The sequence below is a fragment of the Myotis davidii genome, unplaced genomic scaffold (genome assembly GCF_000327345.1).
Source record: "Myotis davidii unplaced genomic scaffold, ASM32734v1 scaffold408, whole genome shotgun sequence".
NCBI classification, from domain to species: domain Eukaryota; kingdom Metazoa; phylum Chordata; class Mammalia; order Chiroptera; family Vespertilionidae; genus Myotis; species Myotis davidii.
The window spans coordinates 284,106-310,082 of record NW_006299389.1 but is presented as its reverse complement, the minus strand read 5'-3'; the positions used below and the strand labels follow the sequence as shown (position 1 = coordinate 310,082).

The following is a 25,977-nucleotide window of genomic DNA, read 5'->3' as shown; positions in this document are numbered from 1 at the left end:
CTATCTCAATACATACTTCATCTTCTTAAAGAGCTAACATAAAGATAACTACTATCTTCATGTTAATGAGTGCAATGCTTTGGTGCTCACAGGTTCCTTGAGTCATAATGACTGCCACCACTTGCTGGCATTAATTCACTTCTAGCTTCACTTAAGTGCCAGGCTGTTCAAGTTATTGAAAAGAGTCCAAGACGATGAAACTAGCTAAAACAAGGCTCTTCCATTACTCTATCCACAGCTCAATTGGTTGTCTCTAACTAACCTGACAAAGGATGGCCTGGTTACCTTGCTATCCCTATCCTTTCAGTTGCATAAAGAGCAAGAGTTTAGAAGAAATAGGAACAAACTTCTGAAAAGCAGGTATCAAACTACCTCTTAGTAGAGAAACAAAAATGAATTGGACTATATACTAGTCAGGAAAGAGTATACTGTAGGTCAGAGCTCAGGGCCTTTTACCTAGTTTTCATGCTCACAAAACATACAGGTACCTTTGCCTAAGAGGTCTTTACAATGAATCACAAGGCATATTCAGAGCTTAATGTATAAATTAACTGAATGGATAGTAGAGTTTCTATGATATATCAATCCTAAAGTGTTTTGAGCTAATATTTCATTTTCACTACCTTCCTTTTAAAACATTTTTACTACTTGTCAATCCTTTGGTAACAAGATTATAAACATGGTAAAGAGGGTATACTTATTAGACTCTTCAAAAGCTTAAAAGAATCTACTGTGTACATTTCAAGTGCAGGTAGTTATGAAAGAAATCTCATTCAAACAAAATAATCTATCATTACAGGGAAAAATATAATTTTCAGATCTGACAACCTGGAATAGCCTTTTTCAAATTTGAGATACATTTTCATTGACAAAAACACATCAAATCTAACTACTTTTAAGATCACTCCCCCTAAAGAGCTGCTATATTGCTAGAAGACTAGCTAGGGACTGGATTCCTGCCTCAGGAATGTTTCACCAGCAAATCTGATCTGTCTCCTCTGCTGGTTCAGTAAAATAATCCTACTGCCAGAAATAATATAGAAGGAAGACATGAAAATAGAATCTATGTAACCTGGTATGCAACAAAGTCTTGAAATCATACTGGTATATTCTTTACTACACACAGTAATCAGAAATTATGGGTATACTATATAAAACCGAATGATTTAGACTCAAGAAAGTGAAAAATACTCACTTTTACTTAACAACCCACAAAATACCCTTATTAATATGAAAAATTTAAACTTTATGAAATGATGACAAATTATCAGCATGACAAGTTATAATGTAGCTGTTGCTGTATCATGGTTTGGGTTACTAAATTTATTATTACTCATATTAGCATGCACTTATGAAAGAAAACATTTTGAAGTTATACATTTTCTGTTCCCATGGAAGCTAGAATGTCATTAGCATTTCTATAAAATCAAGGACAACATAGGTGGATTTTTTGTAATATCTTACAAGCATTTAGTTTAAAAAGATCACTTTTGTCACTAAATAAACATTCTCCTAACATTTAAAGAATCTTATTATAAATCCTAAAAACACCCTGAGTGTAATTCTGATTAAGCTATATGATGTGTTACTTAAGTGTGTAAGTGTGGCTCCCTGTCCCACATTAGTGTCTCTTCTAAAAAGAACTTTGTCACTTTAAATGTGTGTGTGTGGGGAAAAAAGCCCTAGATAAATCTGTGGCCCTTTCCCTATCCGGTTTGGCTCAGTGGATAGAGCGTTGGCCTGCGACTGAAGGGTCCCAGGTTTGATTCCGGTCAAGGGCATGTACCTGGGTTGCGGGCACATCCCCAGCAGGGAGTGTGCAGGAGGCAGCTGATCGATGTTTCTCTCTCATCAGTGTTTCTAACTTTCTATCCCTCACCCTTCCTCTCTGTAAAAAAATCAATAAAATATATTTAAAAAGAAAAATCTGTGGCCCTGGCCAGTGTGGCTCAGTTGGTTGGGTGTCGACTCATGCATCAAAGGGCTGTGGGCTTGATCCCAGGTAGGGGGCATGCAGAAGGCATCGATGTTTCTGTCTCTCCCTCTCTAAAAATTAACTTAAAAAGCTTAAAAAAAAGAAAGATAAATCTGTGTTCAGTAGAGAACAACTCTGACCTGTGGGGTAGTAGATAAGCCACCTTATCCTCGATTTTACTTAAGTTATATAGGCTTCTTTCTTTCAAAGGATTCAACATGTTTTCAAATGCAAAGTACAGCTATTAAAATTGGAAAATATGTCATTTTAAAAATAATAATTTGAAGAAATAAGTTAGGATTTGAGAACAATTATATAATTAGGTAATGGGGTTTTAATTTTAGATCTTTAACTTTCAATGTACGATTCTCCACTACAGTCTAAGTTATAAATTATAGTCCTATAATCAAACATTTATACAAAGCCCATATTCTAAACAGTCTTTACAAACTCTAAAGAGTACCTGTTCATGTTTGTTAATGTCTGATCAGCCGATGGTGAACCAATTCTTTTATTACCAGCCAGGTTTTTACCACCACTCCCAGTGTATGTGAATTCATCACCTCGGTCCTGTAGAAGAAGATTTCTTCATCATTAAGACACCTAAACCCAAGTATAATTTCATCAATTCTCATTTCAAAGTCAGAACACTGATTAGGATGTTGTAAATTGACATGGTCTCCCAAGGTATCTACCAAAATAAGTCCCAATTCAAATGCAATCTTATGTATAGTATACTTTTAGGTATATACTTAATCTAAAAATCTCTTTTTAAAGTTACATACCTCCAAACAGGGCGATTCTCATAATAGCTACACTAATAAAAGAGAAAAATGGTAATTGGCGTACGACGATACCCTTTTCATTGGCTAATCAGGGCTATATGCAAATTAACTGCCAACTAAGATGGAGGTTAATTTGCATATGTAGGCACAATGCAGGGAGGCGAAAGGGAAAGCGGGAAGAAGCCCCCTGCCACTGACAGTGATCGGAAACCCAGCGGGGAGCTAAGAGCCCCCAGGGCCGCCTTTGCTCTGCACCCCAGCCATGATAGGAGAATCAGGCGCCTTTGTCACCCTGGCCAGTGATAGCAGGAAGTAGGGGTGGAGCCAGCGAAGCTGCGGTTCCCCGCTGCCCGGGCCGGACACCTCAGCCAGAGGCGTCCTTCAGGGGCAGGGGCGGAGCCTGCACAATCGCGGCACCCCCGCTGCCACTGAAGGTCCCCGCTGCCTGGACCAGACGCCTAGGCCAGAGGCGTTAGGCCTGGGCAGGGGCGGAGCCTGCAACCGCGGGGAGCTGGGGGTCCCCTGCCCAGTCCTGACACCTCTACTGGAGGCCTCAGGCCTGGTCAAGGGGCCGATCCGGTGATTGGTGATGGGAGGGTGATGAGGGTCAACTCCTCTGTCCGAGGCATCAGGCCTGGGTGGGGGGCAGAGCCAGGGATTGGGGAGATATGATGGTCCCCTTGCCCAGGCCTGAAGCCTGGGTCAGAGGCGTCAGGCTTGGGCGGAGGGTGGAGCAAGCGATCAGAGGAAGATGGGGGTCCCCTGCCCAGGCATGATTCCTGGGCCAGAGGCCTCAGGCCTGGGCGGGGGCCAGAGCCAATGATCGGGGGGAGATGGGGGTCCCCTGTCCAAGCCTGACACCTCTGGCGGAGGCGTCAGGCCTGGGCAAGGGGCCGATCCTGCGACTGGAGGGTGATGGGGGTCAACGCCTGAGGGCTCCCAGTATGTGAGAGGGGGCAGGCTGGGCTGAGGGACCCCCCCTCCCACACACACACCCAGTGCATGAATTTCGTGCACCGGGCCCCTAGTATATATATAAAATCAAATAATCTATAGAATGTTACAAAATTAGCTCTTATTGGTTGGGAATATTATTTCATTTAACTTAGTGTTGTTAAAATAAACTTATTAATATTAGCTTGGAATACCATTTTAAAAATTCTCCACAACACATTTATTATGTATTTATTATTTATTATACTAGAGGCCCAGTGCATGCAATTTGTGCAGAGTGTGTGTGTGTGTGTCTGTGTGTGTCCCTCAGTCTGGTCTGCGTCCCCTCACAGTCCAGGAGCCCTTGGAGGATGTCCGACTGCTGGCTTAGGCCTACTCCCCACAGGCCTAAGCCGTCAGTCAGACATCCTTAGTGCTGCCGCAGAGGTGGGAGAGGCTCCCGCCACTGCCACTGTGCTCACCAATCGTGAGCGGTGCTCCCCCTGTGGGAGCACACTGACCACCAGGGGGCAGCTCCTGCATTGAGCATCTGCACCCTGGTGATCAGTGCATGTCATTGAGACTGGCTGTTCTGCTGGTCAGTTGATTTGCATATTAGCCTTTTATTATATAGGAGGAGGATATTTATGTATTTATTACTTCTGTAGATGTGATTTGCCTACAATAAAAGATCAAAAGATTGGAAATGCTTACAAAATATAACATCTCCAGAGACATCTTAGTTGGCAATCTCTAAGCCTAAATAAATTATTCTTTGCATTATTTAATAAACTTAGAATCAATGGCATAAGACACCTCTTTAGCACCTTTTCTCCACAAATGTTTAATGTTTAACTAGTAAATATACTCAAAAGATGGGAAAACAGGAAGTGATAACACCCATCTAACTTTAACTGGGTACTCATTTTTAGTTTTACAATTACAGGTTTATATGTTTCATATATTTAAGATAAGCTCTGATCCAAATCACCGAACTGTCTGCATCCTTATTATATGCCCAGGACTACATAAATTACTTCATTCAAAAATCAATACTTTCTGACATAAAATTATGCTATTATTTTTTCTATTTTACACCTGGGGAAACTGAAGTTTAGTGGAGTTAAATAATTTGGCCAAGGTCTCACACACAAAGGTCAGAGCCCAGATCAAAAAAACTTACTAATTGCTAAAAACATATGTTGAAGAGATTCCACTTTAGTTGGTTTTTCTTACAGTCTTAAAAAAACACACAAAAAACTAAGTGCTGATTTTAATAAGCTATATAACGTTCTTTATATTTCTAAAAAATACTTAAAGATATAACTTCAAAATATGCATGTCAACTACCATACAACCCAGCAACTGTACTTCTGAGCATTTATCCCAGAGAACTGGAGACTTAATCAGCAAAACAACAACAAAAACCGTACACAAATGTTAGAGTTTTATTCATAATAAATAACCCAGATGTTCTTCTAGAGGTGAATGGTTAAACAAACTGTGGTACACCTGTATCATGGACTACTACTCAGTAATAAAAAGAATGAACTATTGATACATTCTATAGTTTGAGGATTATGCTGAGCAAAAAAAGCCACTACATGATTCCACTTATAAAGATTTTTGAAGTGAAAAAATTTTAGAAATGAAGAACAGATTAGTGGATATCAGGGTTTGGGGGAACAGATCTAGTATGTGTGTCTATAAAAGGGCAACAAGAGTGATACTTGTGGTAAGGAAAATAATGTTGTATTCTGAATGTATCATGCCAATATCCTGGCTGTGACATTGTTTTATAATTTTGTAAAATGTGCCATTGAGGGAAAATGGGTAAAGAGCACAAAGATATTTATACTATTTCTAATGCTACATGTCAATCTACAGTTATCCCAAAATTACAAGTTTAATTTAAAAAATGAGAACTACAGGAAATGTATTTTCACTGCAATAACCAGTTAACTATATATGGTAACTGATTATATATCAAAACAATACAAAGATTAAATAGTGTAAATTGATTTACCTATTCAACATAAATATTACATTAAAAAGAGGTAGGATTTGATATACTCTACACATAACTTCTGTATTTTACTGAATGATCAAAACAGATCCTAAATAAAGTACAAGGTTGTATCATGACTTACTACTTCATCTGCAAATCCACCAGCCAGGACAAGAGAATAAGCTCCATCATTACTTCGACCATGAATTCCACCAACATGGGGCCTATGTACACCTGCTTCACTCACCTATAAAATAAACAGAGTCTCAAAATACCTTTGAACAGTTAATTAACTGTTACATTTACAAAATGCTTTCACATATACCTTTTGATCCAAAAAGCCTCCAATTAAGTGCTGCATTGTCACCCAGCATTCTACTTTTTGCTCAATGATTCCTAAAAGTGCTCAAGCTTAGAATTCTGAGTTTCAAAATAATCATTAAGTGATCTTTTTTTGTCTATTGCTAATAACAGCTCAACTTGGGTAAACAAGAACTTTCTATCAGTGCTACAGATCTCTTCCCTTATTTTTCATTTTTGATTATGCCACTGTTCCCTAGCCCTGTCAGAAAGGCAGAGATCATTTTAGCCTCAATCTTCACCATTATTGTTCAAACCCATTTATTTGGTCACAAATACTGCTTATTTGATCTCCCAAATCTTTTTCTCCTTTCATGGTTATATTAGTTTGAGTCGTTAATGCTTAAACTAGACCCTGTTTCATGGCCTCCAGTTTTGTTCCTTCAAACCCAGTCTACCCACCACAAACAGAATGATCCTTTTAAGAAGAAACCTGCTTTTAATTTTCAGCTGCTTAAAATACATTAAATGGTCTGATAGTCTAGAGAGCCCAAGTTAAGCATTACACATTGTCCTCTCTCAATCTGACTCCTATCTCCTTATCTCCAGCTTCTCCTTCATGGAGCCTCTGTGTTTGAACCAAAACTACTCAATGTTATTCAAACATGCTACCCATTTTCTTAGTTTACTCATGCTATTCTACTTCTTCAAAAGCCTACTATTTTTTCCATTTACATTCACATCTGTCTCACTAAACTGAGTCACATCTTTGTGTATTTCAAACTCCCTCAGAGAAGCACTATAATTCATCTGCTTAACATACAATTGTTCTTAGCAGAGGAAAAGGAGCTAAAATCCATGCCTGAATAGTGGGCAAGGTAAAGAGGCACATATCAGCCATGAGAAGCTGGTATGGGCAACAGAACTTGGATTTAGTCTTTGGAAATACCAGGTAGTTCAGAAGATAGGACCACCTGATTCTCAACCTCACCAACCCTGAAGAAAATACATCTATTCTGAATCTTCCCCAATTTCCTAAATGGCAAATTCATCCTTTTAGTTGCTCAGACCAACAACCTCAAAATCATCTTAGACCAGCCGTGGGCAAACTATGGCCCGCGGGCCGGATCCGGCTCGTTTGAAATGAATAAAACTAAAAAAAAAAAGACCGTATCCTTTTATGTAATGATCTTTACTTTGAATTTATATTAGTTCACACAAACACTCCATACATGCTTTTGTTCCGGCCCTCCGGTCCAGTTTAAGAACCCATTGTGGCCCTCGAGTCAAAAAGTGTGCCCACCCGTCTTGGACTTTATTAATGGGGCTTTTAGAATTAGGAAATGAATTAGTGACAGATACACACACACACACACACAAAATCAAAGCAAAATAAAAGACAATTAAAAATACAGCCCTGGCCAGTTTGGCTCAGTGGATAGAGCATTGGCCTGTGTACTCAAGGGTTCTGGATTCCATTCCGGTCAAGGGCACATGCCCAGGTTGGGGCTCGATCCCCAGTAGAGAGTGTGCAGGAGGCAGCCAATCAATGATTCTCTCTCATCATTGATGTTTCTATCTCTCTCTTCCTCTCTGAAATCAATGAAATATACTTAAAAAAAAATTGGTTCGATTCCGGTGAAGGGCATGTACCTTGGTTGCGGGCACATCCCCAGTGGGGGATGTGTAGGAGGCAGCTGATCGATGTCTCTCTCTCATTGATGTTTCTAACTCTCTATCTCTCTCCCTTCCTCTCTGCTCTCTGTAAAAAAAAAAAAAAAAAAAAAAATACAGTGTTTTCATTGTATTTATATTTTATGATACTGTATTTATTTATAATATTTTTACTGTATTTACATACCCCTTTAAAGTCATAATAATATAAACCTTGAATACTGATCTAACCAAAATTATTTAAACCACTGCAAGGATGGGAAGATAAAGTGTGTTTAACTATTCATTTTCTATAGAAGTTAATAAAACTAATAATATATGAAGACAAAAGCTGTTTAAACACATTATTTAGAAATAAGGTGGTAAATCCAGAAGAAAACAACTAAAATGTTAAAGTGGTTGCCTCTGACAAATAGGAAATGGAAACAAACAAAGGGTGGGTTTTTAAAATATGCCATGTACTAGTATGTAACTTTTCAAGCTATGTATATGTATCACACTATTTTAATTTTAAAATGTTACCACTGTAGATCCCGGCCGGGACCCTCAGTTGGCTAGAGCATCTTCTCAATACACCAAAGTTGTGGGTTCAACCCCCAGTCAGGGTACAAACAAAATTCAACCAATGAATGTATAACAACAAATCTCAAATCTCTCTCTCAGATCAATACACACACACAGAAAACCACTCTACTCTTATTTAAAGTTTAATATCCTCTAATTGGAAACTTAAATTTTCTGTAATGATAAAATTAAATTTCTAAACAATAAATCAGTAATAAATACAACAAAGCCTTCTTCAAGGGGAAAAGGTAAGTAATTTTATCCTGAATTAATGGCAGTTCCTCTGACCAATACCTTAACAATCATTCAAGAGGATAAGTCTCAAAGAAAACACCTGAAGTGAGCCTTTTTGAAGTTCAATGACATTAGATGAGAACTTACCACATACATGACTTAAAGAAAAAAAGTTAACATTTCAAATATTAAACTCTTGGCAAGAAAATTTCTTTAGAAAGCTTACCAATAATGCTAACTAACATCACATAACAGAAGAGTAAAATTAAATGATGAAAAGGCTGAAATTAGGCTGAAATGATAAAATTAGGCTAATTTCATGATGCATGTTTCTCTTTCTGTTAATCTATGGGGAAGAGCCTACCCATTATAACAGAAAATCTTGCATTCTAACAACTGAATACCATGTGTTACTACATAGGTTAGTCTATTTATAATCAACAGGCAATGATAGTTTTCACAATTTGAACTATATCCAATTTTACCCTTTCCACTAAGCCAATTTTAAAAATACCTGAACTCTAAATCTCCAAGTCGATCCAACTGGAATCCCAGGAATAGGTCCATAATGATTAGAAGGAACAATGGTACATTCTTTAGTGCGACCAACACAGGCCATTCCCTACAAGTCACAGAACAGCCATTTGAGAAATCAGTTATGTTAAACCTTAAAGCCCTTAAATCCCATACCTGTGAATATAAACCCAACTATATGATTAATATAAAACAATTCATATTAAGTTCAATGGACAATTATACTATCTAAAAATAGACAAAGATTAAAATTAACTGTACCTCCGCTAAGCTTCCCATTGGCTAATCAGCGAGATATGCAAATTAACCCCCAACAAAGATGGTGGCCGGCAGCCATGCAGCTGAAGCGAGCAGGAGGCTTGCTTGCTCCAGTGATGGAGGAAGCCAAGCTTCCTCCCTACTGCAGCCTGGCTCTGAGCTCCACTCTAAGCTACAAAGTTGCAATTATAGAAGCTAAACAAACCCCAGATACCTGCTTTCAGCAGGCCATGGCCTTGGAGCTGGAGCGGCAACAAAGTTTCCATTATAGAAGGTAAATAAATCCCATAATAATAATAAAAAAAGAATAAAAGGAGAGGCTGGGAGCTGCAGTCGCCAGCGGGCTTGGCCAGCCTGAAAACCCTCAGCCCCTCATCCAGACTGACCAGGCATCCCAGTGGGGACCCCCACCTTGAAGCGGGTATGGGCAGCCTGAAAACAGCCATCAGTCCCTCATCCAGGCTGGCAAGGCACCCCCACCCTAAAGGGGGTGCAGGCAGCCTGAAAACAGCCATCAGCCCCTCATCAAGGCTGGCCAGGCACTCCAGTGGGGACCCCCACCATAAAGTGGCTGTGACCAGCTGCAAACACCCATCAGCCCCTCACCCAGGCTGGCCAGGCACTCCAGCGGGACCCCCACCCTGATCTGGGACACCCTTCAGGGCAAACCAGCCGGCCCCAACCCGTGCACCAGGCCTCTATCCTATATAATAAAAGAGTAATATGCAAACTGACCCTAACAGCAGAAAGACGGGGAATGACTGGTCACTATGACACACACTGACCACCAGGGGGCAGACGCTCAATGCAGGAGCTGCCCTCAGGTGGTCAGTGTGCTCTCACAGGAGGGAGCTCTGCTCAGCCACAAGCCAGGCTGATGGCTGCCAGTAGAGTGGTGGTGGGAGCCTCTCCTGCCTCCTCAGCAGCACTAAGGATGTCTGACTGCAGCTTAGGTCTGTTCCCCGCTGGCAAGTGGACATCCCCTGAGGGCTGCCAGAGGGATGTCTGATTGCCAGCTTAGGCCCAATCCCCCCACCCCCGGGGAGAGGCCTAAGCCAGCAGGTGGTCATCCCCCGAGGGGTCCCAAACTGCGAGAGGGCACAGGCCAGGCTGAGGGACATCTGCCCCCCGAGTGCACAAATTTTTGTGTACTGGGCCTCTAGTCCTATATAATAAAAGCCTAATATGCTAAGTGTCCGACTGTTCGTTCAACCAGTCGCTATGACACGCACTGACCACCAGGGGGCAGATACTCCAACTGGTAGGTTAGCTTGCTGCTGGGGTACAGCTTGCTGCTGGGGACTGGGCGAGATGGGCCAGACACACCCCAGAGCCCTCCCGCAGTCCCTCCCGGCCCCGACTGTGCATGGGGCCCCTAGTAATAATTTATAAATTAACAATTAATATCATTAAACAACGTATTTATTAATATCTCTGATAGAGTACCACTTATACCATTACTACTACTGTTATTATAACTTGCATTATAGTTATTATAAATATTATAACTAGGAAAAAAAAGGGAGACTTTTGTCTTTACCCTGCCCCAGTCTCTCCGGCTTCCGGTACTAGCTGATGGCATCTTTGCTTTCTTTTTACTCATCTTAAGTTTTTCACCAGCCTTTACAACTTCACTGGAATCAGTTTTACAGGAAGGACAATACCTTAAAAAAAAAAAAAAAAAAAGAGAGAATTCTGGTAAATACCATATTAAAGCCAATCTATATATATATATATAAAAGCCTAAGTGGCCATTATGACCAAATGACTGGTCACTATAACGCACACTGACCACCAGGGGGCAGATGCTCAATGCAGGAGCTGCCCCCTGGTGGTCAGTGTGCTCCCACAGTGGGTGCACTGCTCAGCCAGAAGTTGGGCTCATGGCTGGTGAGCGCAGCTGTGGCAGTGGGAGCCTCTCCCATCTCCGTGGCAGTGCTACCAGGCGGCAGCAGCAGCAGGTGCAGCAGGGCTAGGATGAGTGGCAGTGGAGCTGCGCCTGGCCCTGGCTGGGGTCATCCCCGGCCATCTGCCACTTTGGCACTGCTACATCCCTCGGGAGGATGTTGGACTGCTGGGTTTTGGCCCAATCCCTGGACTGCAAGAGGGCTCAGGCCAGGCTGAGGGACCCCACCCATGCACGAATCCATGCAGCAGGCCTCTATTAACAAAATAATGGCCTTTGTAGGGTAGAATGAGTTTTAAGATATTATAATCAGTGTATACTATAGAGCTTCAGCTGGCACTTAAGTATTAAAGTTTTCAAAATATTTACATGGTTTAGGCTGGTCAAAACAACAACAAATCAAAAAGTTGTCACTCTCTTAAAGAATGTAAAATATTTTAATATAAATTCTCAAATTTAATTCAAAAGCCAGACACAGATGTCCAATTCAAATGGAATCATCTTATCACTAACCCTGAGAATGGAAATTATTCACATAATAGATGATTCTAGACTGAACACTGAACTATGTATGCAACCCATACATCTAAATTGGTTATTAGAATTCTCAAGTGAAAAATGTATAGTCTATTACAACAAGTATTTAAGGATGTTTATATTAGCCTTAGCCCTAGTTCAATTTTAATTCTTTGTACTTGTTTGTCCTTAAGCTTATTTGTAGTTTGGTCACGCTGCTGTAACCTGTACAGGCAGACCATTGCAATAAAGTGAGTATTGCAATAAATCAAGTTATAATGTTTTCTGGCAGTGTGTTGCCTTCAATGTGTAAAAGACATCTGTGAAGCACAACAAATTAAAGTACAGGCAGTCCTCAGGTTACATCGAACTCGACATACGTCATTTTGTGGTTATGTCACCATCTCCCATTTATTTATAAAAAAAAATTCCGTCTTTTTGATGTATGCACATATGTGCTTTATGTTTTTTATTATTTATTTACCACAAGTAAAGGTCAGGATTTGTTATCTTTTAAATTTTTTTCACTGTTTCACTTCATTACTGCTGTATACGTGCTCCATGTGAGTGACGTAGGTGCTATGTAGGTGGGTTCCGACTTACGGCAAAAATCGTGTTACGTCATGCCATAGGAACGGATCTCCGACATAACCTGAGGACCTACTATATGCCTACATATCATTATAAGCCATCTTAAATCATTTCTAAAAAGCAAAGTATCTCTATAGCATGAAATGGGCTATTCTGTGTCACCAAGGAATGGAATCCCATATAATAAAAGGCCAATATGCAAATTGACCAAACGGCAGAATGACTGGTCATTATGATGCGCACTGACCACCAGGGGGCAGACACTCAACTCATGAGCTGCCCCCTGGAGGTCAGTGCGCTCTCAAACGGGAATGCCGCAGGAGCCTCTCCCATCTGTGCTGCAGGTGGGTAGTAAGGAGCAAAGGGTCCCGGACTGTGAGAGGGCCCAGGCAGGGCTGAGGGACCCCCTGCCCCAATGCATGAATGTCATGTATGGGGCTGTTAGTGTCTTAATAAAGATCGTCTGGCCACTCCCATTAATTTTAAATTTGTCTATACTTTCCATTTCATAATTATCTACAGAGCAAAGTTAGGCTGTGAGATACAGACACAAATTCAAGGCAAAATTATGTATAATAAGGCAATAAATACTATTAAGTGAAATCCCTCCTAATTAGGAAATCAAGAAAGCTTCCAAAAATCAATGTTAAGAATGTATATTACCTGTTGTACTAACCTTTATAATGATAATTTTATCAAAGATCTTATGGTTAAAGCAGGTATTATCTGTCTGATGAGAAAATAAGTTCAGAGATTAAATATCCAAACGTGATTTAGAGAAGTAGAAAAGATGTAAGGTTAAGGAGGTCCAGGTGAAGTAAAGGATCTCAATATCAATGTGGATATATTCCATAGTGTAATCTAAGACAATTTTCTAATTATATGATCCTAAAGTCACCCCTGGAATCCATTCCTCATCAGGTTTGTTCAGAACCTAATGCCAGGCACTATTTTGATGAGTAAGAGCAATGTTTGTGATCCAAGTGTCTATACATACTAGTTAAAGAAAACTAGTCCATACAATGAATCAATTTCAGAAAAGTGCTAAGTGCTATAAAGGAAATACATCAGTATTGTATGTGTGCTAAGAGTGATTAGAAATGCCATGTGTCTTTAGAATATAGATTCTGTATTGGAGCAGAGACTGAGGGCATTACGTATGGAGCTAGAGACCAGTTCAGAAGCTGTTGTAATAACTGAATAAAAGTATTAAGGCCATAATACATTAAGTACTTTAATATACACTATGCATCTTTGGAAATCTATGTTCGGCAGTTAAAATATCTATTTCACATTCAATTTTAAACGTGGTAACAACAAAAAAAACCCCCGATAATCATACCATTCCTCTTCAGGGACCTTATCCAAAGGTGGGTTCAGGCAGTAAATATGATAGGCCAGGTTACATTCATCACAAAGAAGCTGCATGCTTGGGTCCTGTTTTTCACCACATTCATGACAGGAGCAATTATGGCAGTTTTTATCTGGGTCTCCGCGACAGAAGTTACATTCAGGTTCATTTCTCCCTAATAAGAACACAATACAGCAAGCCTAGTCTTAAAATCATTTTTATATCTATGAATCTTCTAAAGAAAAACCCATAAAAATACCACACAGCTTTTTTAATGATGAGAAAGGAACCATAAGAATTAATCAGAGTATGGGACTTTAATAATAAGTGCATGAGTCTCATTTTAGATTTATGAATCAAATTTTCAGGGATGGGGCCCAGGCATGTGTCAGTAATAAATCTAACTAGACTCCATCATGAGGATAATGCACTTCTGTCTTAAAAATTTATATTGACTAGACTCATGGTTTCCCAAATGTGCACCAATGCAGTGAACTCACTAGGACACCATATCTTATAATTTCAAGGGAAATACAATACTTTGTTGAATAAGTGGCATTTCTAACTCAGTTGATTTTATCCAACTTATCAATTGGTTCAAAACTCTGGCAAATTAAGAAGTACCATTTATTGTCCCTTCCCTATCTAAATCCAAACACCTTTTGACAAAGTGTTCCCTTAGAATTTTAAAATATACATAGGTACACCCAAAAAGTCTTACAGTAATGTTCATAATACCAAAAGTTAATATTAAATGTCAATCAAAAGAGGAACAGTTGGATAGATTTTATGTCAATTTACAAGAACTATTAATACAGAGGAAGCCACATTTCAAAAAGGAAATAATTTTTAAATAACACAAAATTATTTAAATATACAAAGATAAATTATATAGAGGAAGATGTCTAGAAATGACATACGCTGTTAGCATGATTGCCTCCTGGGAGTTCAATATTACTTGAATTTATATAGTATGTACATCTGTAAGGAAATTTACCGTATCACAACTAATCTAACAATATAAGGAAAATGGGGAAAAGTACTTTAGAAAGGGGATAGAAGAAGAAAAAAAGAGGAAAGGCTACTGATTTTAGTGCTAACTTTTTGACTGACAGCTGCCTGTTCTTGTCAATAAAAATACTTTTGTTTCACTTCCACTAAGGTAGCTTAACACATAAGTAATGAAATACAACAAACCTAAAAGGCATGGTTAGAGTTTTGGTTGGGGAGTGAGTGATCTGATCAATGGAAGTCTGGATGTGGCTCTGAAATGGTTTCTTTACACACAAGTGCAAAGTTGTAGCTATAAAGTGATTAGTATTAGACAGAGAACAAAAAATATATATATACAGACATACTGAGTGGGAGAAAACAGACATGAGAAAAACCTAGACAATCTTGGTTTTCCATTGTGTTTTAATGAGAAAAACTAAGTCACATTAAGTAGGTTTATTCATCAAGTTACCTTTTTCCTTAAGATATAACCATACAAATAGTCATACAGAGTATGCTTTAAGGCAGCGGTTGCCAACTGGTAGTCTGCGGACCACTGGTGGTCCGAGGTCCAAAAGGCTGGCAACTGCTGGTTTAAGAAACCTTCGGAGCAGCAGTCACCAACCGGTGGTCCGTGGACCACTGATGGTCCATGAGGTCCGAAAGGTTGGCAATCGCTGCTTTAAGGTTCTTAACTCAAATCTAGACATATTATTAGCACTGCAGCCTTAAAACATTAGAAGGGCTGCCCTAGTCAGTTTTGCTCAATGGATAGAGCACTGGCCCACAGACTGAGGAGGGTCCCAGGTTTGATTCCAGTCAAGGGCACATACATTGGTTGCAAGCTCAATCCTCGGCCCTGGTCGGGCCACACGCAGGAGGCAACCAACTGATGTGTCTCTTTCACATCGATATTTCTCTCTCCCTCTCTCCCCCTCCTTTCTACTCTCTCTAAAAATCAATGGAAAAATATCCTTGGATGAGGAATAACAACAAAAAAAATTGGAAGGGCTTAGATAGGTAACATGAAAGTCTATTTATTGATCTGTTAAAGTTTTTGTCTTATAATCTTGCACAATTGGGGTAAGAAGAGGTTAGACAGGATCTCTTTCGTCTTGAACAGTTCTTTTCCAGCATATATTAGACACTGACATGTGGCATAAAATCAATGGATTGCTCTCCACAAAAAAATCCAGAATTAAGAGAGTGTGAGACACTGTAATCTATTTGGAAAGACAGCAATTGAATCATAAATGAAAAGACCTAGAATCTAGTCATACCTCTGTTACCAAGTAGATGCATGATATTAAGCAGTAAAATATGTACAATGAAGAGGTAGGAATACATTTTAATGATTATATAAATCTCATTTATTACCTCCTAGAAATTCAAGGATCAGTAAGCACTACTATTCTTAGGCTATACTGGTATAAAAATAGGTCTCATTATTAAATTAATCTTGGATGGCCATAAAATTACTGAAATAGAATTTTTATTTGAACAGAACCTATATTTTTATTTGAACAGAACCTATAGTAGACAAAATGGCAATAAAATGCCAAGAAGAGAAAATATTTCTCTGAAAACAAATTTTATCATGAAAGAAATCCATGGATCTTAAAACTGCTATCCTGAAAATAAAATTGTATGGACTAAGTTTTGTATTTCCTTAAAAGTTATTCCCTGGCCAATTAAAATGCCAATCACGTACAATACATGTAGTCTAAGCCCAGAAAAAAGTTCATACTTAAAAACTTTCCATCTGCCAATGATAGAGGATGGGCTCCAGGTTTCTCGATCTTGTAGATTTCATTTACAAATTTTATCTGGCAGTCATTTAATTTTCCTTCGGAACCCCTGTTTGAAAAAGGAAGAAAGGTTAACTTCTGCCAGCAAAATCTACTCATATGCAAATGATAATTAAGTCAGGTGTAAAAATTCACTGAACTTTGTCTATTTGCTAATTGGGATTATAGTTATTCCAATTACTCTGAGTTGTTTCCAATAGAAAAAAAAGTCCAATAGTAATCAGTTAATATTCAAAGTTAAGTGTAACTTTAATGTAATATTAGGAAAAAATTTAGAGACTTCCCTTAGATTATCTGGTATGAAGATAGCTATCTCACAAATTTAATTTAAAGACTAGATAAATGATACTCTCAATTAAAATGAAAGATTGAAACATATTTCCAATAAATACAGTGAGTTTCTAGGTAAAAATATGACATAATTAAAAAGGCTTTCAGCCCTTGCCAGTGTGGCTCAATTGGTTGGAACACCGTGCTGTACACCAAAAGGTTGTGGCTTTCATTCCCGGTCAGGGCACATACCTAGGTTGTGGGTTTGATCCTTGGTAGGGACACATACAGAAGGCAACCAACTGATGTTTCTCTTTCTCTCTCTCCCTTACCTTCTAAAAATCAATCGTGTAAGCATGTTGGGTGAAGATTTTTAAAAGTCTTTCAAATACTAAGACATTTTTCATGGAAACAATCTATGCCTGTTTGCATATACTTCTTCAAAGTTTCCTGTTATGACTGAATATATTTCTCCTTTTAATCTGTCAAGTTTTGCTTTATATTTTTGAAGCTATGTCACTGGGTATGTACAGATTTAGAATTCTTAAAGCTTCTTATGAAATGTCGTGTCTCTACTCGTACTTTTGGTACCAAAAGTGTACGTGTGTGTGTGTGTGTGTGTGTGTGTGTGTGTGTGTGTAGTTAGCATTTGCTAAATGATATTTTCCATCCTTTCACCCTTTTAAAACTATTAATGTCAAATATAAACAAATGCAGGAAAACTGCATAGACAAATGTATTGTTTTTGCTAGAGTTTTAAAGAGTATAAATTCCCACACCATCTCTTTCTTCCTTGCAACCTGTTGAAGAACTCCCATCATTTGTCCTATAGTTTCCCACAGTCTTGATTTAGATATTTGCATTCCCACAATGTAGTTTAGTTTTTTTTTCTGTTGTTTATATTTCCAGTAAATTGGTAGTTAGATGCAGAGCAGTGGAAAAAAAACTTGGTCCATTGCCTGTTTTTGTAAGTAAAGTTTTACTGAAACAGAGTTACACCTACTCATTTAGGTATTCCCAATGGCTGGTTTCCTGACACAATGGCAGATTTGAGTAGTTTTGACAGAAACCATCTGGCCACCAAAGGTTAAACTATTTACTATCTGGACCTTTACAAAATACTTAATCAAATCCATGTTCATTTTTTTTTTGATAAAACTATTTATTAGGTCTATTTCCACCAGAAAGCATCTAATTATTTAGTTGTCTTTACCTATGACAGAAGTGACAGATGCTCAATGCCTAGATTAATTCACTGGGGGTTAAAATGGTGATATTCCAGTTCTATCATTCCCTGTTCATTTATTTGCTGGAATCCTATATAATAAAAGCCTAATATGCAAATTGTCCCTTCGAGTGGTCTTTCGACCAGGAGTTCGACCACTCGCTATGATGTGCACTGACTACCAGAGGGCAATGCGGAACATGGCAGGTGCCGGCAACGCACTGCGACCTCTCGCTGGCTACCTGGGGTGGAGGTGATGGGGATGGAGGTGTGGTGAGAATGTGGAGTGTCCGCCAAGCTCGCTCTCACTCCCCCTGCTACCCTCTCTGGGATGCCAGGGAAGCCCCCGTGCTCAGGTGCTGGGCACCCACCCTGTCACGCACCTGTGTGGCCTCTTTCAAGTGAGCCAGGTTGTAGCCACCAGGACCACAAGGGCCGGCTGGGCTCCCCGTGGGTTCGTGCAGGAGCTGGTCTGCGAGGCCAGCTGGGAGAGAGCATGCTGCCTGCCCAGCTTCCATGCGGCACCGCTGGGCAGCCCAGAGGCCCACGCTATGCCCCAGCCCGCAGCAGTTCTCAGGAACTGCACCCATACATGAATTCTGTGCACCAGGCCTCTAGTAATTCCATAAAGAAAAACTTCAAGAGAATTCAAAAATGGTGGCGGAGGAAGTGAAAGCTACACTGACATGCTCCCAGGACCAAAGTGGAATTACAACTAAAATACTGAAAAACCATCCTGAATAATCAACTAAAGACTAGCTGGAGAGAACCCTGATAACTAAGCATGGAAAATAGAGACCACATAGAGACTGGTAGGAAGTGAGGAGGCACAAGAGGGATGGCTGGGAATGTTACAAAATAGTGACCTGAAAGCTGTATCAAATATAAAGATACTGAAGATCAATGAAGGAAAAGTGGGCTTCTTGATTAATGGTAAGTTATTATCCATATATATCATGGTAAGTTAGTGTTTGCTTCAGCAGCACATACACTTAAAAAATCAAGGTAAGTTAAACCCTCACACTGTACACAAAAACCTACTTCAAGTGAATGAAAGACCTAGAGAAAGGCACAACCACAAGTTTTTAAAGGTAACAGTGGAGTGTCTTTATGCTTTCTGGGTAGGGAAAAGTTTCTTCCTCCCCCTTCTATATTTTATTGAGATATAATCGACATAGCATTGTAGAAGTTAAAGTATATGACATAATGACCTAACATATATATACACTGACAAATGATTACCACAAAAGGTTTAGTTAACATCCATGACCTCACAGTTATGGTTTTTTTTTTCTTTTGATGAGAATTTTTAAGATCTACTATCTTAGCAACTTTCAAATACACAATATACTAATACTAACTATAGTCACCATGGTATTCACTACATTCCTGGAACTTATACATCTTATAACTGGGAGTTTGTACCTTTTGAATATCTTCACTCGTTTCATCCCCCATCCATAACCCCTCAACCCTAGAAAGTTTCTTAAGCAAGAAGGTTTCTTACAGAAAGTATAAGCTTAAGAAAAAATGTTTGATAAACTCAACTATTTAAAATTAAGAACACTATGCAAGCATTAAAGAGAAAAGATAAGCCATAGGATTGGAGAAGATATTTTCTCCACATATAACTGAAATGGTCAAGTTTCCACAATTTGAACTCAGTAAGACAGACTCCCCAATTAACAATAAAACACCAATGTTTGGAATAGGGTCTTCACAAAAGATATCCAAATTGCCAATAAGCATAAGGTTCTTAATTTCATTAGTCATCAGGGAACTAAAAAGGGAATTTCCATATTGTTATGGAAGTATATATAATCCAGTACAACTACTTAAATATTTGGTTCTATCTATTAAAGTTGAAGATGCAGTTTTCACAACCCAGCAATTCTACCTCTGCACAAGATGTGCACTACAAAAATTAATGCAACGTAAGTACTGGGACACATAATGTCATGGCAGCACTGTGTGTCTATCAACAGCAGAATACATTCACTCCAATTATTTACCCACTATTTCCAGTGAGGGGAAAAGATTTCTAACCATGAAAAAAAAATTCCAATCCACAAGTCACACTGGATCCTTTCTGGCTTTGTGTCCTTAACATGTCTAGTAAAAAATTAAACGACAAAGAACATAATGCTTTATAGGACAGAGTCTTTTACTGTTAGAATAACTATCACATAATTTTTCTCTCTAGTGAGCTAATATCTGCCCATCTATAATTTCTACTCAATCTTACTTGTAGTCCCCCAAATCACTTATTAACCATAAGTGATTCTGTATCTCAGAATCACTACGGAAGTTTTTTTGTTTTGTTTTTTTAGCTCAATGTGATGTACTGTTATCCTCTCCTATTTTGTATACATACTTTTTTGTACTTCTTGCACTCAAGTACCTTATAAGACCTCCTATATAACCAATTTATATAGGTGCTTTCTCCTTTTCTTCATGATTTGTATCCATATCAGAATTTTAAGTGGCTTGGAAGTCTATAATTGAGTCACATCCTAATTCTGGCAATAAAATCACACTTGTGTTTGGATAAAGTTCTACAACTGTTTTCTAAAATATAAACTATTTTCAGCACATCACACAACATTCTTTTTCTTTATCTTAAGAGTCAGCAAACATTTTCCCTTCAAGGGTAATAGAGGAAGTAGTTTAGGTTTTACAAGCCAGATAGTCTCAATTGCAACGACCCAACAATTCTGCTGAGTACAAAAACAGCCATAGAGAATACATAAATGAATGGGCATTGCTGTGATTCAATAAACTTTTCATAACAACAGGCAGTCAGTGGGCTGTAGTTTATAGACTGCTGCTTTATTATTAACCATACGCAGATGCTTGATCCCAGATTTGTTACCTCAATGTTATCATAGATATATCCATTATATGTTATCTACACTAATAAAAGACAAACATGCAAATTGACCGCACCTTTGCTACGCCTTAAGCCATGCCCACCAGCCAATCAGAGCGACTATATGCAAATCAACCCGACCAAGATGGCGGCCGGCAGTCACGGAGCTGGAGCAAGCAGGAGGCTTGGTTTCCCCAATGATGGAAAAAGCCAAGCTTCCCCCGCACCCACCCTGGCCAGCTCTGAGCTCCTCTCAAGGCTACAAAGTTTCAACTATAGAAGGTAAATAAATCCCAGAATTAAAAAAGAAAAAGAAAAAATGGAGAGGATGGGAGCTTCCATCGCTGGGCGGTCTGGGCCAGCCTGAAAACAGCCCTCAGCCCCTCATCCAGACTGGCCAGGCACCCCAGTGGGGATCCCGACCCTGAAGGGGGTGTGACCAGCCTGCAAACACCCATCGCCCCTCACCCAGGCTGGCCAGGCACCCCAGCGGGACCTCTACCCTGATCCGGGACCCCCTTCAGGGCAAACCAGCCGGCCCCCACCCATGCACCAGGCCTCGAGCAGCAGGTGGTCATCCCCCAAGGGATCCCAGACTGCGAGAGGGCACAGGCCAGGCTGAGGGGACCCCCTGCCCGAGTGCACAAATTTTTGTGCACCAGGCTTCTAGTATACTATCTAATAATAGACAAACATAATTGACCGTACCTTTGCTATGCCTCTGATTGGATAATCAGCACGATATGCAAATTAACCAACAAAGATGGCAGCTAATTTGCATACTGCAGACAGGGCGGGACAGTGCCATCCCGCCTGCTCCACTGCCATCTGGGCCTGCTATTTGCAACCCGGGGCAGTGGGACGGGACAGCGCCATCCCGCCTGCCCTGCCACCATCTGCGCCTGGTATGTGTGACCCCGGGGCAGTGGGTGTCCGTGTGTGTGACCCGACCCGGGGCAGCACCCCAGCCTCCTGATCGGCCCTGCCATGCGTGCGACCCAGGGCGGCGGGGCAGGCACCAAGGGATCGGGCCTGTCATCTGCCACCCGGGGAGCAGGCCTAAGCCAGCAGGTGGTTATCTCCGAAGGGGTCCCAGACTGGGAGAGGGCACAAGTGGGGCTAAGGGACACTCCCCACCCCCCTCCCCTGCTAGTGCACAAATTTTTGTGCACTGGGCCTCTAGTATATCATAATAATCCATTTACCAGAACTTGATAAGAATAGTTTAGCTCAGTGGTTGCCAACGTTTCAGACTTCACAGACCACCGTGGTCTGTGGAACACCAGTTGGCAACCACTGGTTTAGTTGGTTCCCTTATTTAAAAGAAAACTGTCGGGGTTATCCTAAAATCTCCAGTGCCTAATACAGCAAATGTACTTTTAAGTACTCATTCTAAATAAAGAAATGCATAAATATGCATTTACAAGTTTGTTTACTTAAACATTATTTATAATAAAGAATTGAAAACAGTTTAGCAAACTTTTTTTTAAAGTAAATTAGTAACCATTCATCCAATAAACTCTATTCAGAAGACATGGACTAAGAAAGATGGTGATAATATTTTCCTGAAGTGTGAAAAGGTAGCTGTGAAACAATGCAGGGTACTGTATCACTTGAGGGGAACATCTAAAAGTATTTCTTCAAGCCCTGACCGGTTTGGCTCAGTGGATGGAGCGTCAGCCTGCGGACCGAAGGGTCCCGGGTTTGATTCTGGTCAAGGGCATGTACCTTGGTTGTGGGCGTCTCCCCAGTGGGAGGTGTGCAGGAGGCAGCTGATTGATGTTTCTCTCTCGTCGATGTTTTTAATTCTCTGTCCCTCTCCCTTCCTCTCTGTAAAAAAATCAATAAAATATATTAAAAAACGAAAAGTATTTCTTCAAGAATTTATGATGAAAATACCTTGGAGTAATTTGGTGTTTTGGTGACATTTTTACCTTTTGAATTATCTTTGTTAAGCTTGTCAGATTCTGTAAGCTGAAGAAATTACTACATAAAGAAAAATTTCAGATAGTTTTACAAATACAGCAGACAGCTGATTAGGTAGACAGTCACAGCTATTATATCATAGATCCTCATGGCAACCATGGCTATTGAAATATTCTTGTATATTATTTGATTTAATCTATTAAAAAAATCTGTGAGATGTGCAAGGATTTCTCTAATAAAACACTCAGTTATTTCTAAGGTGCTTTAAAATAATATCTCCAACCATAAAGTAGCTATAGAGATTTAAGGGTCATTCTTAATAAAAAATTTTCAAGAACTTATTTTTAAAAGTATCCTTTAGTAAGTAAATTTCCATCTTTCATAGATGCCCCCATTTAAAAAAAAGGAAACTTGTGCTTAATATCTAAAAATTACATTCCTAATTTTTAGATATTAAGCATAAGCAATACATAAAGGAGGCAGGTCTTAATTTTACAGTGGAACCAAAGGCAGCAATGCTAGAAGAGTGAAGAGAGTCTTACCCCAAAAAAACAGTTGCATGAAGTTCTTTTTTGGTCCTTGAAATTTTCTTCAATTCAGTAATTTCTGCATCAAACCAATGTCCTCTATTACTAGGAATTTCTGCATTGTAATTAACCATTACCACATCACCGATATTCAGTTCATTCCATTTCAAAATGGTTCTAGCGCGTGGTCGAAGATCCTTCAGATTTACTTTTACAATACCACTTTCCGGATATCTGAGAAGAGAGGAAGAATCACAGAGCAGTGCTTATGATAACTGCCAAAGAAGACTAAAATTATATGCAACCTATAGAAAAACCTAATCATATTATTCTTAATGGTACTTAAAGTAAATGATATTTATTCATTATATTAACTACCAGAATAAATAATTCTTGCTAAAATCTTAGTGAGACATTCTTTGCTAACTTGGGGATAGTTGAACAACACACAAGTTCTTCTTTCTCCACCTTTTCTTAACCCAAGTTTAGGAATTACTTTAACAGTAGATGCTGACCTCCTCCTGAATTTGGAACGAGTTCCAGTTCTGCCATTTGTTTTAGATATAATAAGAACATGAATCCAGTTCATTTCCATGGCAGTCGGACATCCTGGCTGAGGGATCCCCAACAAGTGCATGAATTTCATGCACTGGGCCTCAAGTTCAAAATATAAGTAGGTTTGAATTTAGAAGCAGCTCTAGCACTGAAGTTTGGTTGCTCTAAAACAACAAGTACTATGCAGGCCTAGAACTCTCACAATATATCTAATTCATTTAGAATAAATTAATACTAAGCCCGGGTGGACTCTTTAGCTAATTAGCCAGTCATTTCACATTTTAGTTAATTGGGGGAAAAATCTCAGCGTTTGCAAGGGGCCCATTTTACCCTCTCAGTGCCATAATTGCCTCCACCACAAGCCTTCCAAATAACCATGCAACCTTTGCTCAGACAGTAAGTGATGAGGTGTCAGTTTTAACCCTAAAAAGAGAAGATGCTTGATACTGAACCAAAGATAAGCTTTGGAACACATCCATTGTATGCCTAAGTTACACCAAAAAATCTATACACTCTCTCCATGACAAACCTAATACCTGTCAAATGTACCTGCTACCCTCAATCTTCTCTCTTAAATAAAAACATTTTAAATGAATTTACTTCAACTTATATGGCAAGGTTTTGAAACCATTATCATCACTCAAAATGTTTTACTTTCAGCCTGTCTGTGTTTAAATTCCCACTTTAGCTTCTTGCCGCTCTATATCCTTGGGACAGTTATTAAAACATCTCTGTGGCTCAATCTCATATGTAAAATGTACCTAATGGTAATAACTGTACTCATATGGCTGTGAATTTGGTTCCTGCCTTAATATTTTTAAGGCCATATAAGGTAGAAAACTCCTTTTTTAGATCGGACTCTTTTTTCAGCTGTAACATGAAAATTATATTGACATCATATTATCATTACTGATGTTTAATACACTAAAAAAGCATACTTTAATGGCAAAAAAAACCCCTCCATTTATTTGTCTAAGTTTGCCAAAATTAGACACCAGGAACAGAAATATTTTGAACAAAGTAGAGAACTTGAACAAAGTTTTAAAATTGTATACAAAATGTTTATAGAAGATAAGGTAAAAGAAATCATTTCATATTTTAAAGAATTTAAGCTACATTTGCCCTGGAACTAAATTACTATTTCAGAACAGAATTATATTGTACAGTATATGTATATATACGCTCTATGTATATAGTAAGCCTGTGGATAATGTCATAAAAATGAAGTGTATTTTTATAATTCTAGTAAAAGAGATATTATGTCAATTGCTATGTAAAAAATAAACATGGAAGGGGAATATAAACTACTCTTAAGACAACATCTAAGTGCTCAAATATTACTATTATTCTTTTTCCGGGTATCTTCATCTACACATATCTTACTATATAAAGGGATGACTCAAAAGCTCTAGTCTATCCCAAAATTTCCTCTTCAGATTCATATATCCAACTCCATTTCTAACACACATCTCAGAAGCACCTGAAATCAAAGTTATCCAAGATAGAATTCCCATATCCCATAATCTGCCAATACTCAGTCTTCTCTAGAGGAAATCTTTCATACTCCCAAAACTTGGGAGTTATCCCCAATTTCTCATAATGTTTCCATTTAGTTACTAGTCCTCCTTATGCAATACCTTCAACACTTCTTTAATGAAACTATACCCACTTAGTGAAGACCTGCATTTCTCTAAATCTCTTAAGTCTCAACATAGCTCTGTTATTAGGATCACACCTTATAGTCCATACCACACTTTTGCCAAAGATTCTAAAACATAGATCCACTTAAAATATTTTATGAAGTTTGATAACAATATATGTTCATAGGCTATGGAAAAACAGGTATTCTCATACATTACTGATGGGAATACAAAGTGGTACTGTCCCATTGTAGAGGGGAATTTGGGCAAAGCCAGAAAATCTGTCTATATATTTACCTCTTAACCCAGGAATTCCACTTTTAGGAATCCATCCCAAATATAAACAGAAATCCTTATGAAAAGAAACATACACAAGGCTATTTATAGCTGTACTGTCTATAATGTAATTAGAAACACTCTAATGTCCACAACAGAAAAACCACTTAAAATAACAGATACAATTATATAATGGAGTATTATGCTCCTATAAAAAAGAATACCATGCCGAGACCGGCTTGGCTCAGTGGATAGAGCG

General features: G+C 39.0%; 1 protein-coding gene across 1 annotated transcript in view; it reads right to left on the bottom strand.

Moving 5' to 3' along the window:
- The window catches only part of UHRF2 (ubiquitin-like with PHD and ring finger domains 2, E3 ubiquitin protein ligase), a 61,798-nt gene that overhangs the window by 11,731 nt on the left and 24,090 nt on the right, over positions 1-25,977 (bottom strand). The window contains exons 5-11 of the mRNA XM_006774840.2: positions 23,263-23,481; positions 16,370-16,479; positions 13,621-13,804; positions 10,806-10,929; positions 8,988-9,095; positions 5,844-5,948; positions 2,439-2,545 (exon numbers count right to left, since the gene is read on the bottom strand). Coding sequence (XP_006774903.1) covers positions 2,439-2,545; positions 5,844-5,948; positions 8,988-9,095; positions 10,806-10,929; positions 13,621-13,804; positions 16,370-16,479; positions 23,263-23,481 — 957 coding nt within the window. The remainder of the gene's footprint in view (positions 1-2,438; positions 2,546-5,843; positions 5,949-8,987; positions 9,096-10,805; positions 10,930-13,620; positions 13,805-16,369; positions 16,480-23,262; positions 23,482-25,977) is intronic.